The 19,041-nt window shown below is 43.7% G+C and overlaps 1 protein-coding gene across 2 annotated transcripts in view; it reads right to left on the reverse strand.

The window, feature by feature from the left end:
• Position 1: 1 nt before the first annotated feature.
• Hacd3 (3-hydroxyacyl-CoA dehydratase 3) overlaps positions 2–19,041 on the reverse strand; it is a 34,750-nt gene continuing 15,710 nt past the window's right edge. Inside the window, exons 4-11 of one of the 2 annotated variants that reach the window (XR_001778950.2) lie at positions 18,627–18,791; positions 17,276–17,327; positions 14,000–14,110; positions 11,214–13,196; positions 5,276–5,388; positions 3,993–4,099; positions 3,336–3,467; positions 2–1,548 (exon numbers count right to left, since the gene is read on the reverse strand). Coding sequence is in view for 1 of the 2 variants with exons in the window: in NM_021345.2 (NP_067320.2) it covers positions 1,472–1,548; positions 3,336–3,467; positions 3,993–4,099; positions 5,276–5,388; positions 11,214–11,341; positions 14,000–14,110; positions 17,276–17,327; positions 18,627–18,791 (885 nt within the window). In the remaining variant the exon portion in view is untranslated. The remainder of the gene's footprint in view (positions 1,549–3,335; positions 3,468–3,992; positions 4,100–5,275; positions 5,389–11,213; positions 13,197–13,999; positions 14,111–17,275; positions 17,328–18,626; positions 18,792–19,041) is intronic. The other variant, NM_021345.2, reaches the window with a different exon arrangement.

Below are 19,041 nucleotides of genomic sequence, written 5' to 3' on the forward strand. Positions count from 1 at the left end.
ATTAGGATTTTGACTGTAAATGTTTTAATAGAAATACACAATCTTTCACTTTCTCAGACAGCAACAAAGGGGATGCTAACAGCAACTAGAACATGGGAGTTTGCACAGGGATACGGCATAATTGACTGCAAAGCTCAACTGCCAGGTTTGTCCACAATCAGTGAGGGAACACCAGAAGGTAACACAACAATCGCTGACGGAAGCTGCAGACTTGGGAAATACTCTTGGGTGAGATGAGGTGTGTCAAAGCAGCCAGTTTAATGCCAATCCACTCTGGGCTCACTGCAACAGCAGAAGTCTCCTTCCTTTCCCCCCAAGAACAAGGGGAGTGGAAGATGGAAGCGACCACTCTCAGGCTCTTTTTTCTGGTGTTACTTCACCATAGGTTTACATGGAATGTGGTAGAGAGACTGAAGCTGTCTTGAACAGTAGCCAACCTCAAGGTCTGTATTCTGCATGCACACAGTTTGTTGTTGTTTTTAAACCGAAAACAAAACAAAACAGGCTGTGGTGGCTTTTGCCTTTAATCCCAGCACTCAGGAGGCAGAGGCAGATGAATCTCTTTCTGTGTTCAAGGCCAGCCTGGTCTACAGAGCAAGTTCTAGGAGAGCCAAAGCTACACAGAACAACCCTATCTTAAAAAACAAAAAAAGAGAAAAAAAAATCTAACAAGGAAAAAAACAGTTCAATAAAGTAATCTCACCAACCACTCAGAAATACACAAGTAAATGGACTGAGCTAACCCCAAGAATTATAGATTGATTGTGTGACTGTGTGCAGCCCAAGTAGGTGTTTGTGTTTGCCACAGGCATCATTACCACAACTGATCCTGCCTGTCTCCTGCATCTCTGTTCCCTTCTGACCCCTGCAGCCATTCACATTTGGACTTCTAATCTCTGTTGCGCAGTACTTCTCCCTTTCTCCAGTGTTGAAGGCAGTTCTGATTTAGCTAGAAATGAAGTAGTCATGGTGTTCCCAGGTTCTGATTTCGTTCTCTAAATCACTCTGCCTCTTCAATGCCTGGGAAGTGCTATAGTAATGAATGTCTTTAGCTAAAAGGCATCAAATATGAAGTGTTCTCCAGCCCTACTCTGACTCAAAAAATGTCAATAACCATGTTTATCTGATTTTCAAAAAGTCGGTGCTATGTAGTCTTGTTTTTTTTCGGTTTTCACAAGTGGCAGCAGAAAGACCAAGCCCTGTGAAGACAGACAGTGCCTGTAGGGAGGAGCAGACATGAAGAGGGCCACCTTTGTTATTAAATACACAAGAATGAACTTGTCCTCAGATACCAGATATCCATGTCATGCAAGTACAACACTAAGATAAGGACAGTAGACTCAGGAATGTTACTGGGAAAGAGAGACAGCCTTACTTTAAAAAACAAAACAAAACAAACCCTTATATCAGTACAAGAAGTAGAAGAGTAGGAATCATAGACTCTGCTCAAATGAAGCTACCAAATTCATCTTTAGTGGAGCTTTTTCTTCTTTTGTCCATACCGCCTCCTGCGCTGTTTATAAAGGTGACGAAAATTAATATATAACCCTAGGGGAAAAAAAACCAACTGATTAGAAATGTCCTTGTGACAGGGAAGTGAGTTATCTGCTGTTTGTGCCCAGGCCTCACGGCACTAAATCTATTGCTCAGATACAGCGGAACCCACAGCAGTGCTGCGAGAGGTGTCCAGCCCTGCAGGGGCTTGTGGCCTCACTGCTCATGGCCTCTTGTGCAGGGTTAGACAGAGATAAACCTTGTCTACTGAACAGCTTCTGGATCCAACTTTCCATCAGACTGTGTGTATCTCATGCCTATGATCTGTTCATCTGACTCTCATGTTTTGACACATTTCAATATTAATATAGTCATCAATACAGTTCACCCTACATAGATGATTAAGTTAACGATGGTTTTTGCCTGTTTTCCCCCCATACATATGTAATGAGTGGCTAAATCAGAGCTGAAGGGCTATTCAAGAACTGACTTTTTTTTTTTAAAGAACTTACTTTTTTAAAAGTAAGCTACAGTCTGAAAGTACAAAGCAGTATGTGAGGAAACAGGATTTCAGATGCCAGTTTCAATTCTACTTAACCAGAAAGTTCTGTAGCTTAGCCTCACCTCAGTTCCTTCAGTTGTACAACAGGGATAAAAACACATCACATACTTACTATGAAAGAATGTGCATAAAAAAATTCCTTGACCTATGAACATATACTACCTGGTTAAGACCCAAAATTTACAATTTTGGATTGGTTTAATTTTGAATAATAACATGTACATATCTTTCTATTAAGCAACACTAAAAAAAAGATAGGTCATAGGGTCACTGCATATTAAAATATTTCCACTCTTTACTGGGTACAGGACCTTACTCTATTGCCTGGGCTAGCCTTGAACTTAAGGCAGTCCTCCTGCTTCAGTCTCCCTGCTGCTGTGATTACAAATGTGAGCCACCACACAGAATTCTAACTTTTTTTCATAGGGCCTCCTAAGTAGTATAACCTCCCACACTAAATCATGGAGACCACTCGGCTTTTTAACCTCTCAGGCCATTTGTACTGTTCATCTTCTGTTCAGGGTGGCAACCTCTTAGATGCTCACTACTGATTCCTTCCCTCCCTTCTCTTGCACTGAGCCTTGCCAGTCTGAAGACAACTCTTGTTATCTATCAGTGGCTACGTCTTGATGAATACAGTACACACCAAGAGAGCTAGCACACTGGCAGTGGCTGAACCCACTGTTGCCTACAACGCAGCTATGTTTATTTAAATCTACCAAGTCAAATACATAACCTAAACACCGATGCTTACAGGAAATCCTTGAGTTACGGTGGCTTTCGAGTAATTTTAAGTTTATCTCTTGTTCCGGTTAGTTCTGAGCTTTTCTGAGTTAATCTAGAATTCATGTTGGATACAAACCTACTAAGGCGGCCATAATCAGCGGGGCGCTTCCCAACAGAGACCATCGCCACCTCCCTCCCCCCTCATTTGCCACGCCTCTACCTCCTCCTCAGCCCCAAGTAGGTTAGAATGCAGGCAGCAGGGTTCTCATCTCCTGCTCTTGTTAGAAGAGCTCTTAGTGGGTCATCGGGAGATACTGTATGGTATGCCTCAATATCCACATATATGACAGACTCGCACTGACAGAGCACTCACAATTCAGCTACTGCAGACCTGAGAGAAAGATTTCCACATGCAGCAAACTCTCCTACTGGGTCTGTTTGCACAAATAAAGCCTTTCCCTGGCCACTCTTTCAGAAGTAGAATTATATTAAGGGATGCTAAAACTGAACCACTTAGCTCTCCTGTCTAAAATATGACAAGAGACGTACTTACCTAAAAATAACATTACGAGATAAACTTGAAGGAAGAAGGAAAATCTGACTTTCATCTTCACTGGATATGGCAAAGTAAAACTGAACCTTCCCGACTCGTTGAATACTGGAATGGACTGGATCACTGCCACAGCTGAAAGCAAGCAAGCAGTGAGAAGCAAATGGAACACATGAGCTTCCAGCACCTCGGGCTCACAGCTCCAGCCTGAGGCTGCAGGAGATGTCTCCTACCCGCCTGTACAGAAAGCTCCCGGGTTCTCACATTGCCTCTAAGCTTCCAGGAGACTGATGAGAACAGCCCAGCACTGGGCTTCTGTTTCCTCATCTATAAAATGGGAGGAAATTTTGTGTCTGATCTATTCACTAGGGGCTGTCATAATAAAATGAAATTACTAATAAGATCTCTCTTTGGAATATTAAGAATAGCTTGTAAATAAAAAGCATGCAGCACAGGAGCACCCAGCTTCCAAACCTTACGCAATGAGACCCATGTCTCTGGAACAGTCAGACAAAGAGTATGGAAAAAGGCCATCAGGAAGAAAGGCCTGAGGTCTTAATACCACATTGATTAGATTACGGCTGGCAGAGAGGAAACCAGCCTCTTACCACATGGGCACCCCTGAGAGCTATACTATGAACCTAAAGTTTTTAAAAATACCTTCTGACAAACATCCCAGGGGATATAACGGAATCCACATAGTGTAACGGAGCCACGTGAGCACCTTCCAGTCCATGTCAATGCAGGAGAGCATGTAGAAGGGATACCTATGGAAAACAGAAATCAAAGACAACAGCCACTGCAGGCTCTGAATTCCACCCTAGATGGGCATTCTCACACACCAGGCTGTGAAGTCTATGGGCAGGCTCAGTGTATTCTTCAAGGAACCCTCTTTGTTCAGCTCCGTGCTGGATGCTTAGAACATAGCTTTATTCCTAGCTCTCATCTATGTTCCTAGTAGGGAGAGATGCCTAGCTGCCTCTGGATAAATGAGTAATTCTATAAAATTATACAAAAAGCCTCTAATCTCGAATCAGAAATGCTCAGGCTTAAAGAGACATCACACTGGGCATGGTAGTGCATGTCTTTAAGTCTCATCGCAGAAGAAGAGACAGTAAGATCTCTGAGAGTTCAAGGGCAGCCAAGGCTACATAGTGAGACCTTTCTTCAAAAGTGAAAAAGAAAATTTTTTAAAAATCACAAGAAATTAATTTCTTCCCAAAATGTTATCATCAAAGACCTTGAATCTGTTTCAAATCTTTGTATCCATGGTGCCAGGGGGTTCAGATCCAGGCACAATAAGACATGGTGCAGGCACCACTGCCTCTTCCCACTGTGCCAGGAACCCTGTCAAACTGTCACTACACACACCAGAGCTGAGGAAGCCCCACTGCGTATGACACACTGGGAAAAAGCAGACGGTATGGGTGAGGGGTTTAAAAAGGAACATTGCTTCATTGGATAGATTTTAATTTTGTTTCTCAGAGTCTCAGTGTGTAGGTCAGGCTGACCTCAAATTCATGGCAATCCTCCTGCCTTAGCCCTTTAGAGGGAAAAATATAAACAAACTACCATAAGATGAGAGTGCTCTTTAGTAAGAACCCTCAGGAACGCTCTCTTAACTAACCCACCCAGCCTGGATTGCTGCTTCAACCTTCGTCTTCCTCCTGACTCTTCAAGTATTTCCTTCCCTCTGGATGGATGGGCCTTGGGTCTTCTTTACAACACAACAGTGAAACCTTGAGTTTATAGATGGATCTTTCATTCTTTGGTTCCCTTTGGTCCCTATAGTCTCGGCTCTAAGCAGTGCTTTAAAACGGCCTGTTTTAGGACTGCCAAGCACCCTGATGTAGCTAGACTCCTCACATGTGTAATCCTAATGAAACTTCCAGCCAAAGCAGCAACACACACTCCAGAGCCGGGCAGCATTTGTACCCACCCACCTGAAGATTTCAATTGCGCTCCAGGAATAAAACACAAAGAAAACCACAGCTTTGTTTTGCATTTCTTCCATGGTGCCGAAAACAAGAAACAGAATAAAATTTCTTCCAAGAAACTATTAAAAAGATCCAAAAGAGAGAGAGAATTTAAACATTGTACGTATCTGTGTGCACATACCTATATATCTGTCTGCATTCCCACAGCACATGCATGCACTTACAAATGCTCCCTTTTCTTAATGCACTGTACAGTTTTATTTAAAATGTGCATATGAAAATACCTAAAAGTAATGACATACAGTGTAGCCCACTAAAGGAAATAATATTCGAATAAGATCTTTCTTGACGCATTAAGAAAATCACATCCGTTGAGAGAAACAGTCTTACTTTCTTTGTAACAACTCAGTTAAGATGGTCCCTTTTTTAAAGTCTTTTAAAACTGGTTTGTTTTGTGTGGGGGTGGATGGAAGGGCGTATACCATGACAAACGTGCAGGACTTAGTTCTCTCCTCCTCTTGAGTTGCAGGAATTGAACTAAGGTTGTCAGGCTTAGAGCTTTTACCCATTGAGCCATTTCATGGTCCCTTGTTACAAACCCGTCTCTCTAGATAAATGGGTACTTTTCTGTGTATATACCTACATAACATGTACATTAAAGTGATACAGAATATGCCTTCCCAGTGAGAAATCACTCCACCACTTAGAGTTTAATGAAGGAAAATCCCTTTAATGCTAGCATAAAACTGGTTCTGGCTAATGCACAAAGGGGACCAGCCTGAATAAGAAACCCTATCAGCTTATATAGCTTTAGGGACCCAAGTTACACTTTGAGCATATAAACATGTTTCACCGAGACAGAAATCCCAAGGATTGGTTGTTTGGACAAATGGAGAGATTTCTGATGTAAAAATACTATCATAGTTGTCTCCAAACAGACAAGGGCTACTTTACCAGACAGCTATTACCCAGTGTCATCCTGCCTGGCAGATTCATGCTCTTCCTGGTAAGAGAACCAGGAACATTCCTTTAGGTAAATTCTACTCTTGAGTAGCTTAGCATATCCTAAGCAAATTTAGTTGATCCTTTATAACACTGAGCTATTATCTTCTGTTTCTACGATATCAAAAGCACACATACATATACAAACATAATATATAGGATACTGCCAATGAGCATTGGCGCCTTCATAGCCCACAGTAAGGAACAGAGCATTACAGACACAGTGATTGCTGTATGGTATGTAATATTGTCCTGTGCTCATCATTCCAGTGTGTGTCTACACAGCCTAGTGCTGGTACATGGGACCTGTATGACATGCTATTTCATGGAATTTATTTATTTTTACTTATATGTATATGTGCCACTTGTGTGTGGATGGTTGTGGCGACCAGAGGGCAGCATTCAATACTCTAGAGCTGGAGTTGCTGGTGGTTGAGATCCACCCGACATGGGGATTGGAAACCAAACTCAAGTCCTCTGAGGGAGCATCAAGCACTCTTGACTCCTAAGCCACCTCTCCAGCACTCCTGTGCCTATCATTTAGCCGTTTAGAGCTCATGCCATATGGATTACTCTGTAACTTGCTTCTGTACTTATTAAACTAACCCATGCTCCACACCAGAGCAGCTGCAGTACCAGAGTGCACCACCTTGCCAGCCAGCTCTTTCTTTACATTGTAACATAGACATAACCTTCTTTTTTTTTTTTCTCCTTTCCTTGAGACAAGGTTATGCTATGTAGTTCTGGCCGGCCTGGAACTCACAGAGATCTACCTGTCTCTGACTCCTGAGTGCTGGAACTAAAGTTATGTGCCACTACACCTGGCCTTACAGTAATCACATACACTGTGGTTGTATTAGGTACATGTGTAATGTTGTACAACCACCAGCACAGCAAAGCTTCATAACTTCTTATCTTGTAGAACTGACACCGTGACTCACCAAAAGGGAGCCTCCAATCTCCATCCTTTGACAACCACCACTCCACATTCTGTCTCTTGTTTCTGACTATTCTGAATGCATCATGTAAGGAGATGACGCAGCATTTGTCTTTCAGGGGCTGATTCATTTCAGTTAGCACAATGTACTCAGGATCCACCCCTGTTGTAGCATGTATCAAAATTTCCCTTACTATGCCTGGTGGTGGTGGCGCACAACTTTAGTCCCAGCACTTGGGAGGCAGAGACAAGTGGATCTCTGATTTCAAGACCAGCCTGGTCTACAGAGTGAGTTCCAGGATAGCCAGGGCTACACAGAGAAACCCTGTCTCAAAACAAAACAAAACCCCCAACACACTCATGCTTACAGAGAGCTCGACTACCTGGGCAGGAAGTAAGAAAGTAGAAAAGTAGAAGCAGATCCAGAAAGGAGGGAAGCAGGAATTCTATTAATGAAAATATAGTGATCAGACATTAACGCTTAATCACTGTAAAAGTAAGTTAGACACAGCTGAAGAGAAAATCTGCGGGCATTTACAGTACAGGAAGGGACAGGAAGAACAGAAAGCATAAGACCTAGCTTTCGGGCTGGTGAGATGGCTCAGTGGGTTAGAGCACCCGACTGCTCTTCCGAAGGTCCAGAGTTCAAATCCCAGCAACCACATGGTGGCTCACAACCATCCGTAAAGAGATCTGACTCCCTCTTCTGGAGTGTCTGAAGACAGCTACAATGTACTTACATATAATAAATGAATAAATAAATAAAAAAGACCTAGCTTTCTTCAATTGTAAAACTCAATGTTATAAGGACATCCTCATATTTACTGATAAATTCAGTTCCAATCAAAGTGGTTTTGGAATGTGCTAAGATTTTAAAGCTCTGTTTTTAAAACAACCTTAGCCCTATTTACAGTAAGAATAAATGCAAGCCACCTCACAGAAAAGAAAAGCATGGTAAGTCATGCAGGCTCACAACTGATGAAATGTTTTCCTTTTTGCCCCGAGGCAGGGTTTCTCTGTAGCTCTGGCTGTCCTAGAACTCACTGTTTGTAGTCCGTGCTGACCTCAAACTCACAGAGATCCACCTGCCTCCATAGTCCAACCTCCGCATGACTGTGTTCTATTCTGCAGGCACTCTCACAGCTACAATGCCCATGGCTCATCCTACAGTCTGCTGCTTCTGCTATTTCTTGCACAAATGTCTTGTTTCTTTGGTTTTATGATCTTTGATTGGAAGTCTCCCATTTTCTTTGGAAACCAATCTGTAAATTCTTTGAGACAAAGTTGTTTGGTTTTTTTTTTTTTTTTTTAGAATAATTGTATTTGTTAAACCCACTTTAGACTCTCCATGATATTTTTAAAAAATATTTGTTTATTTTCTGTATATGAGTACACTGTAGCTGTCTTCAGACACACCAGAAGAGGACATCAGATCCCATTACAGGTGGTTGTGAGCCACCATGTGGTTGTTACTGGGAATTGAACTCAGGACCTCTGGAAGAGCAGTCAGTGCTCACAACTGCTGAATCCTCTCTCCAGCACTTAACCCCACTTTAAAGATTGATTTATGTTCTACGTATACACAGTTCTGTCTACATGTATGCCTGCATACCAGAAGAGATGTCATTATATAGATGGTTATGAGCTACTATATGGTTGCTGGGAATTACCTCTGGAAGTGCTTTTAACCTCTGAGCCATCTCTCCAACCCATTTCATTTTATTTTTAATAATGTGTATGTAAACATAGGTGCTTTTGGAGGCCAGAGGCACAGGTCTCCTAAAACGGAATCAGAGGCAGTTAGAAGTGAGCAACTCAGGTCTCCAACAGGAGCAGCTGGTGCTCTTAAACACCGAGCCATCTTTCCGGCCCCCAAAGGTAATTTTCACAGAAGAGATTTGTTGGTACTGGAGGATCTCTTTAAGGTCTGTGGCGTCAAGATTGTGCCAACAGCGAGGAGACAGGAGTTCTATCACAGAGCCTTCTGGCGGTCTCAGAGTCTACTGCTTTGTTTTGTTGAGACAGATCTCACCAGCTACTTTATGCTGGCTTTACACTTAAGACCTTCTCATCTTAACCTCCCAGGTCACAGTCTATCTCCTTCCTCTTAAGACAGGTTCTTTCTGACAAAACTGGGGGCGGGGGCACAAGTGTGATGTCACAGCCACAGCAGCTCTCTGGAGTCCCTGCTCTACGAGGGAAGGCTCCCACTTCTACCTTGTGACAGCCTACAACTGAGCTTGTAGTTCTGCAGATGGGTGTTTAGCTAAGCTCTGCATGCCCAAAGTCACTTCGTTTTTTGGCCTGCTCATCACTAAACTGGTTTTTCCTTCCTGAATCTATATTGGCAGCATGCATATTTATCCAGCCACCTAACCTGCCACATTTCCTCAAAATAAAAATCTCTACAGTGTTTGTGCAAAACCAAGTAAACACATTTTAGACTAGTGATCCATTATTATTTTATACAGAAAATGTTCTCCACCAGACTGCTTGAGTTATAAATATCAGGCCAGACTCTTTAATATTTCCTCAAAGAGCAACAAAGGTAACTCCTCCTTCTCCCTAGGCTTCGTCTCTATTGCTTTCTCACTGTTTCTGCACAGAACCCAGGAACTGTCACTTGAGTTGCTCCTGGCCTCAGGCTGCTTAGTAGCCCCTCAATATATAAGTACTTCAGTTAACCTGAGGCAAATTTAGCCCTCACTTTCAAGTCAAAATAAGCCCTGTCCAGGTCTTATAACCTTGGCCAGCCCTGAAGCTTCATACCCGCCATGTCCTACACAAAAGGTACTCCTAGACAGACAGGGATTCTGAGCCTGTCCACCATGTCCTACACAAAAGGTATTCCCTGGATAGATGGTGATTCTGAGCCTGTCCCTTACACTTAGACAAAAAAACAAACAAACAAACAAACAAACCCTGAATTCATTTTTTTTCTTTTCTTCTTTTTCTTTCTTTCTTTTTTTTTTTTTTTTTTTTTTTTTTTTGGTTTTTTTCAAGACAGGGATTCTCTGTGTAGCCCTGGCTGTCCTGGAACTCACTCTGTAGACCAGGCTGGCCTCGAACTCAGAGATCCGCCTGCCTCTGCCTCCCGAGTGCTGGGATTAAAGGTGTGCGCCACCATGCCCGGCTAACCCTGAATCCTTACTTATCATGGTTCTTCACATACAGGATATTTACTGTATCATACACTACCCCTGTTACATTTAAATGGACAGCCTCTTCCTAAAGGAAGAAAAACCCATAAATAATAAAGTCTGTTGCATTAACTAATACCTCTTACCATACAGCTGACACTGTGAGAATGCACGCTGAGAGTGGACAAGCATGGTGCACATAAAATCAGTACTGAGATGTGACCAGCACTCACTTGCCTGCCTGCCTGCCTGCCTCTGCGGATGGGCAGTGTGCTCTTCACACTATGTGATCTGCTAAGAAGCAGGCCAAGGACAATAACTGACTGAGGTAGCATAGAGGTATTGGAGGGAACAAAAACCATTTCTAGTTGCTAAACTTTAGCAGCTAAAGCCACCTAATCAAACCAAGAGACAGGCTTCTCTGCTTTTACCTGAAAATCAAAATTCCCTACATAAGAAGCTCTTTATAATTTTATCATTTCACGAAAATGTCATAAACAACAAAACAGGCCAGCAATGTGAAAATATGCTTTGGGAAATAGCAGTGCTTTAAAATGTTTCCTTCAAGGCCAGGCACGGTGGTGCACGGCTTTAGTCCCAGCACTTGTGAGGAAGGAGGACCTCTGTTTGAGGATAGACTGATCTACAGAGCAAATTTTACGACATCCAGGACTAGAGAGACCCTAACTCATTAAAAAAAGAAAAAAAGAAAAACCTCCCTACATGCTGAAATGAAATAGTGTTAGCCTATGCAAATAAGTATGTTTAATAACTGGAACATGGCACATTATGACCATCCACCAGATGACCTATTCACCATGCTGAAATCTTTCATTCCTTGTTCCCACACATAACTCTTCCATACCTGGATGAGAGCAGGTAGCACCGGGGTACTTGTGACCCCAATCGCAGCATTGAGGGTTTCCACTAGTGCCAGCATCTGGCAGAAATACATCATGTCAGCCACATTGTGGAACGTGTCATAGAAGGACTCTAGGGCACAAGCATACAGGATGGTCAGGCCACATGATCTAGCAGGGGCAGCTTCTCCACACCTTACAGGAAAAGAACTTGAGGAAGAAAATAGACACGGAGTCAGGTTCACATTCCTACCCTAGGCCAGGACAGGCTTCAGAACTCCCAGGATGAACTCCCTTATGTCCAGACAAAAACCCTCTGTCCCTTTCTCCTGGTTAAAAAATTAAAAAAGCCACCCCCAGCTTTCATTGTTACTATCTGTTGAAAAGAACAATCTGTGTACAAGACAAAACGGTAACTCTTTTCAGATCAATTACCTCTTCGAAGTTAAAGCTAAATCTATCATGTGAGCAATCAAAAATTCAATTACATAGAGATAAAAGTATTCAATAAAATGAGATTGCAGGAAGGCTGTAGAAATGGCTCAGCAGTGAGATGCACACATTTCTCTGAAAGAGAACCTGAGTTTGGTGCCCAGCACCCGTATGTATCAGGCAGCTCACAAACACCTATAACTCCAACTTCCGCAGACCCAGCTCCCTCTCTGGCCTCCAAGGGCACCTAGCATTCATTTGCACATACAAATAAATGCACACACACTTTTAAAACTTAAATCTTTTTAAAAGTTCATCATTACTACTGCTACTACTACTATTTTTTACTGTGTCTGGTGGTTTAGCCTGCATGTATGTCTATGCACCACTTGTATGCTTGCTGCCATGGAGTGGACACCTGGACTTACAGACATTTGTACCATGTGGCTGCTGGGAATCAAACCCAAGTCCTCTGAGGAGCAATCAGTAAGTGTTCTTACCACTGAGTCATTTCTCCAGCCCCTAATAATAAAATCCTTAAAATTAGATTTCAAAATCCTTAACAGTGTTCATACCTTCAGCACTAATAATTCTTAGAATTCTGAGAAGCTATCCTAACTAAAAAGAGATAACAATTTTTCAAGGCCTTATTAATAATACAAGGTTGTCCTCTGAAATATTTCTCTTTTTTTTTTTTGGTTTTATGAGACAGGGTTTCTCTGTGTAGCCCTGGCTGTCCTGGAACTCACTCTGTGTAGATCAGGCTGGCCTCAAACTCAGAAATCCGCCTGCCTCTGCCCCCCCAACAACAAAAAAGAAAACAAAGGGGCTGGAGAGATGGCTCAGCGGTTAAGAGCACTAACTGCTCTTCCAGAGGTCCTAAGTTTAATTCCCAGCAACCACATGGTGGCTCACAACCATCTGTAATGGGATCCAATGCCCTCTTCTGCTGTGTCTGAAGACAGCAATGATATACTCACATACATGAAATAAAATAAACCTTTAAAAAAAAGAAAACAAAGAAAAAAGAAAGCCACTGGCAGCTACAATCATTATCCATGTATTTGTAATCTAAATCCTCAGTTTAACAGGGTCCATAGAAAAAATAAATTACAGTTGAAAATTGATCACCAATTAGCCAACAGGCCTGTTTCACTTGATAGCTTTTGGACTAGATCACTTTATAGCCTTAATGTCTTAAACTGCTTAATGCATTTAGCATGTCTGTCTGTGTGTGTGTGTATGTGTGTGTGTGGCTGCACACACACCATGGTATGCATGTGGTTGTTAATGGACAATTTGGGGCATTGTTTCTCTCCTACAACCATGTGGGTGGTGGAGCTAGTTTTGGGGCTTGGCAGCAAGCACCCTTACCTTCTGAGCCATCTTGCCATCCCTACAGCCAGCAGTCTTATGAAAAAACACTCAGCATCCACCTACCATCTTAGGTTGAACAAGGTGAGCATTTACTTATCTGAAGGTCCCTGTTTTCCTTCCAGGATGAGAATGCCATAGTAATCCGAGAGTAGCTGCACCTGAGACTTCTCCATTCTCTCCTGTGGTCACATGGAGGCTGCTGGTCACAGGTTGACTATAAGCCCTAGGCATGTGGTCCTAGCTGCCACTGTGCTACCCAAAGTCCAATGTCAGGGGTATAAACAAGTCACAGTTCCTCCCCTTTCAACAGACCCCCCACACACACACACACCCCCAGCTAACCGGCTCCACAGCCGAAAACTGCAGGTGGAAAATGCAGAGTCAGACAGTAGGATACTCTACAAGAGTTCATGTCTCTTTTCAAACAGTTTACATTTTCTATTATAATCTTATTTTCTCCATACCTATTTTGCAAAAGAAACGGTACTGTTAATTGACCTACATTCAGACCACTGGAAAACTGTATTCTCTCTAATCTTTTTGAGAGTGCTCATTTGCAAACTGCTATGATCAAACAAAGAAAAGCAAGTTAGACATTAATTATAGCCTCATAAGCGTTGTTTATGCTACTGTTGACTCTTTCTCTATGCTCCACAACACTACACTAGTGAATATTCCACAGAAATTTCTTACTGATGAAGACACATGAGAAGTTTGTAACTTAATGCCACATGTCACATCTGCAGAAACTTCACCTATAGTTCTTGTTTCCTTAAAACACATCCGCAGAAGTGAAACCTCTAGGCCTGCTCCGGTCAGCATGTTCCTCCAGGAACTGACATAGGGAAAGGCAGGTAAGGCAGGAAAGGCAGGAAGGGCAGGAAGGGCAGGAAGGGCAGGAAGGGCAGGAAGGGCAGGTGCCTATTCACGTCCAAGGCAGAGAGAGCCACCTCAGCTGAGGTAGATGAAATGTCATACTTACCTTTTCCTAAAATAAAGAACCGCACTGTGAGGTTGACAAAGATCCAGGAGAACCCCAGGAGCTGCACAAGGTTGTACATGAACAGGTACCCTTTCTTCAAGTTTGTAAGAGCTGCAAAGCAAAGCAGAGCCGGGCCGTGAGCTCCTGAACACAACTCCGGAGGGAAGCCCTGGTGCCCCGTGTCGTGTACTCACCAGCTTCCTTTCATAGCCCTGCCTAGCTCAGGAGAAAAACTCCACCCCTCGAAACAGATAGAGGGAACTATGTCTCCCTTCAGCTTTTGTCCTAGTTAACATAATTCCTCTCCTCTGGGGTTTGGAGCATTGAGGGGATTATTTTTGGTTTTGTTTTGTTTCTTTAAGATCATGCAGGTCAAACTAGCTCACATAATAGGAAGAATAAATGAAAAAAACAAAAGCAATTCTAACATGTGGTCGTATAGACACATAGGCAGTCCTGTCTGCGAAGGGCAAAATGGGAACACAAAGGCAGTGAGAGCACAGCACCGCCTCCAAGGAGCTGATGACGGGCTGGAAAGCCACAGCACAAGCCAGAAGGAGACAGAGAATGTCCTCTGAAAAAAAGACATTAGCCTGGGAAACAGGCAGTCTATGTGGCTAAGCCAGGATCTGAGCTGCGCCTCTAGACATGGGCAGGATGAGGACACAGCCAGAGGCAGAAGAGGGAACAAGCACTCTGTCCACAGAACGAGCTTGGCCTTACAGGCCCCTCCCTCACAAGACAGGGGAAAAGAAAGGACAAAAAGGACAGTCTCTGGCAGAGACTCCAGGCCAACTGTGTCACCAATACTCTCATCAACACTTTACTGATGCCCAGACCACAACAGTATGGTCAAAATAAAACCAGCCCATCTCATAGGGCCAAAAGACACCACATGTAACACACTTAGTCAAACTTCTTCATAATGCAAAATGTACACTTCCTTCCCCATCATGAAGAACCCTAGCATCAGGAAACCATGAATTTATTTAAAAAAAAATCCATGTTTTAAGTTTTTGGTTGTTTTTTTTTTAATTTATCAAGTTTAAAACACTAAAAAGTTAATGTAAATATCAAAGGTAGCCTTTAAAAACACAACTTTATTACTGGGCCAGTCATGTTGGTGCCCAGCACTCTGGAGGCAGAGGCAGGGGGATATCTGTGAGTCTGAAGCCAGCCTGGTCTATGTAGTAAGTTCCAGGCCAGCCAGACCTTGTCGCAAAAGTTTAAAACACAGCAAACGCTAATCACCATCATCATCATCACCATCCCCCCTCACCACCATCATCACTCCCACCATCATCATCACCACATCCCCCCTCACCACCATCATCATCACCATCCCCCCTCACCATCATCATCACCACCATCCCCCCTCACCACCATCATCATCACATCTCCCCTCACCATCATCATCACCACCATCCCCCCTCACCACCATCATCATCACCACCCCCCTCATCATCATCATCACCACCATCCCCCCTCACCAGCATCATCATCACCACCCCCATCATCATCACCACCCCCCTCACCATCATCATCATCACCATCCCCCCTCACCACCACCATCACCATCCCTCCCCACCATCACCATCATCATCATCATCACTATTGTTGTTGTGAGGGGGCAGGCTCATGTGCTGTGGCTCAGTGTGGAGGTCACATGTCTGTGACATCAGTCCTGTGATGTCCGTGCTCTCCTTTCACTTTTGTGTGGCTTCTACAGACTCACATAAAGTTTGTGCAGGCAACTGTCTTCATTGAGGTGGCTCCCTGCGTTGGTCTTTGCCTCCACTAGTCCTCTTTAGAGACTAAGTTTTTATCTTTTAAGATGATTTTTTTAAATCTGTCATCACTCAAGCTTTTTTTGTTTTTGTTTTTTTCGAGACAGGGTTTCTCTGTGTAGCCCTGGCTGTCCTGGAACTCACTTTGTAGACCAGGCTGGCCTCGAACTCAGAAATCCGCCTGCCTCTGTCTCCCGAGTGCTGGGATCAAAGGCGTGTGCCACCACGCCCGCACTCAAGCTTTTTTTAAACTCACTTAAAACACAACACACACACACACACACTCAGAATCTTAAATGTGTAAAACACAAGATCTATGTCAATTAAAGTGGAGATCTACCCCTCCAAAGAATTTCTGGGAACTCTTGAGGTACCAGAGAACACGATTTGGAAACCACTTCTCTAAAGCTACCTCCATCCTTCCTTCAGGCATGTCAATGCTGCCCTGCAAAGCTTTGATTCAGCACACACCTCACTCGTCCTTCTGCAGTCCACACGTGAATCTCCTGAGACCTGCACGAGCCTGCCGCTGGAGCGTCAGTTTTTCAGGTGCCCACACTTAACTCATCCGGCTCCACACCTAGAGTTACTCTAGTGCTTCCCAGGCCGTGTGTGTAACAGGCAGCTGCTGGACTTAGGCACCATCACCACGAACGTTATATAGTCACTTACAGACCTTCTTTCTAATAAACATTTGGTTAGATAAAATGATTTTTTTTTTCTAAAATTCTGAGATCTGGGTGGGGTGGCACACACCTTTAATCCCAGCACGCAGGAGGCAGAGGCAGGCCAATTTCTGCATGTTCTAAGCCAGCCTGGTAGACATATTGAATTCCAGGCCAGCCAAGAAACCTTATCTCAAAATAAAATAAAATAAAATAAAATAAAATAAAATAAAATAAAATAAAATAAAATAAAATAAAATGAAAACTCTGAATGGGGTTAAAGAGCCAGCTCAGTGGCCAAGACCACTTGATACTCTTGTAGAGGCCCTTGGTTTGGTTCCCAGCACCCGCATGGCAGATAGCAACTGGTAGTAACTTGTTTCAGGAACTACAACACTGTCTTCTGGTCTCCTGGACTCCACAGGCACACGGTACAGACATACATGGAGACACTTTCCACCTTAAGAACTGATAACCAAAGGCATCCTTGCCACGGCCCTTCAGACATCAAGTGAGAGAAGATGCCAGGCTAAAGGGGTGTGGCCTTAGTCCACGCCCATTTCCACTGCCTACACAAGGTGAGTGCTGTCTGCCCTTAGTCTGTGCATAAGACAAGGTTCTCTTCTGCTGCATTAGCCCTGGTTTACTCAGACAAGGCTAGTCCCAAATAGAAAGAAAAGGCAAGGCTTTAGAGTGGTGTTCATAGCTTCAAACTAAACATAAACTCACCCAAGCTTGCATCAGGGTGAAAGTCCCCACTCTCCCCCAACACCGCATCTACCCAGCCCATCACCAGTTGACTCATAACCACCTTAGCCACTTACTTTCAGGGGAGCCTTCCCTTTCTAGTCTGAGTTTATTTAGGCGTTCTTCCTCCTAGAATTTAGACAGAAAATTTTCAAGAATACAAGTTAGAATTCCCAGGTGCTGGGAGCATGACCTGACCCCTCAGGCTGCCCCTTCCCACCATGTTCATCAGCGCTCTACGGAGAGACTGTTGCAGATCACCGCCTGAGCACTGAGTCTAGTACCCCATCCAATGGCGAATCAGCTAGCTGGGCAGTCTTGTACTCTTACAGCTTGCTATAGCACCAAACACAGTGGTAGGCTAGGGTAAGAAGTGCCATTTCAGACGGTACATTCCAGAAACTACATTCCTAGTATAAGCTCTGGGGTTTTGTTTTTGTTTTTGTTTTTTTTTTCAGATGCTAAAATCATAACTAATGTCAGTGTAAACTTGTGGTTAGCTTAATATACAGACAGACACATAAAGGTATATTTCTCAGTATCTGAGTATGCACACCTGTATTTCCTCACTGTCAGCTGATCTGGGTGCTAATATCACTCTCCAAAAATAAAGACAGCTTGGGCTGGAGAGATGGCTCAGTGGTTAAGAGCAATGGCTAGGCTTGATTCTTAGCACCCACATCTGTTGATGCTCTCTTCTGGCCTCTGTGGGCACAGACCTACATGCAGACAAAATACCAATACACATACAAGTTTTTGTTTTTTTTTTAAAAGATAACTCCTTAAAGAAATGGTTATCTAGAACTGAAGCGAAGTGTATGCAAGCTACACCTGATTATAGAGTGCCTGAAAGTAAGAAAGGGAGAAGAGAAAAGAAAAAAAAATCCTGCAATGGTGAAGGCCTTTGAAAGATGCACTAGGCCAAGTGGAAGAGCCTCCAATGGGATGATGTGAGCCACAAGAACAGTGTTAGAGTATAATCCTACACATAAATTTATGGAAATGACTGAATAAGGAAATGGGAGAGAACAGGTGAACTTCTCATGTAGAAAATTTCCAAACAAATGATATGGAAACAAAACTCCCTGCTCTGAAAGAGTGGCCGGGCAGACTTCCTTCCAGAGAGCACAGTGGGATGGGGAGAGGCCCATAAACGCTGTCCTGGCCAGCGGGCCAAGCTTGGGTCAACAGTGCTGTGGCTTTGCCTCTGTGTCTCGGGCGTGTGATAAGAGGGTACTTTACCTTCCCCGAGACCCCGTCACCTCCTGAGACCCCGTCACCTTGGCCTGGCCCTGAGGTAGCCTACCAGTCTTACATGATGAGCACTTCACAATCACGTCCCAAGCCTCCGAGTTCCTGTGTAACGTGTCCCACTCTATCAAACCCTCATGAGTTCATCTTCAGAAATGAGAGCTTAGCCTCGCTCACCTTGGCTCTCAGCTCCATTTCCGCATCAGATTCATCCAGCCAGCGATCAAAGTCAGGGGCCAAAAACAATGGGCGCTTCTCTTGCTTGGTGAGTCTTTCCCACCAATGACTCCCCTTCTTCTGGACTGTGATGTTCACCTGCCTCTGGGTCAGCCTGTACGCCGGCTGGGAGAAAAAGCGAGCGTTAGAACTCCTTTCCTGCACTGGCTGCACTATGCTGCGGTGACTTCACAGAGCAGCTGCATGGGTGTTGCCTCCTCTTCCATCCCTGCTTCTACAAGCCATGATAAGTGGAGAGCACTGTCCACCGAGGGCTACTGGAAAGAGCAGCAGTTTCTTTTTCTGGCTTCTCAGTCAGCCTCCATGGGCATGCCATGTTCTCAGCACCCACGACAGGGCTATTTGAGCCACCACA

This window comes from Mus musculus, chromosome 9, assembly GCF_000001635.26.
Source record: "Mus musculus strain C57BL/6J chromosome 9, GRCm38.p6 C57BL/6J".
In the NCBI taxonomy this organism is placed as follows: domain Eukaryota; kingdom Metazoa; phylum Chordata; class Mammalia; order Rodentia; family Muridae; genus Mus; species Mus musculus.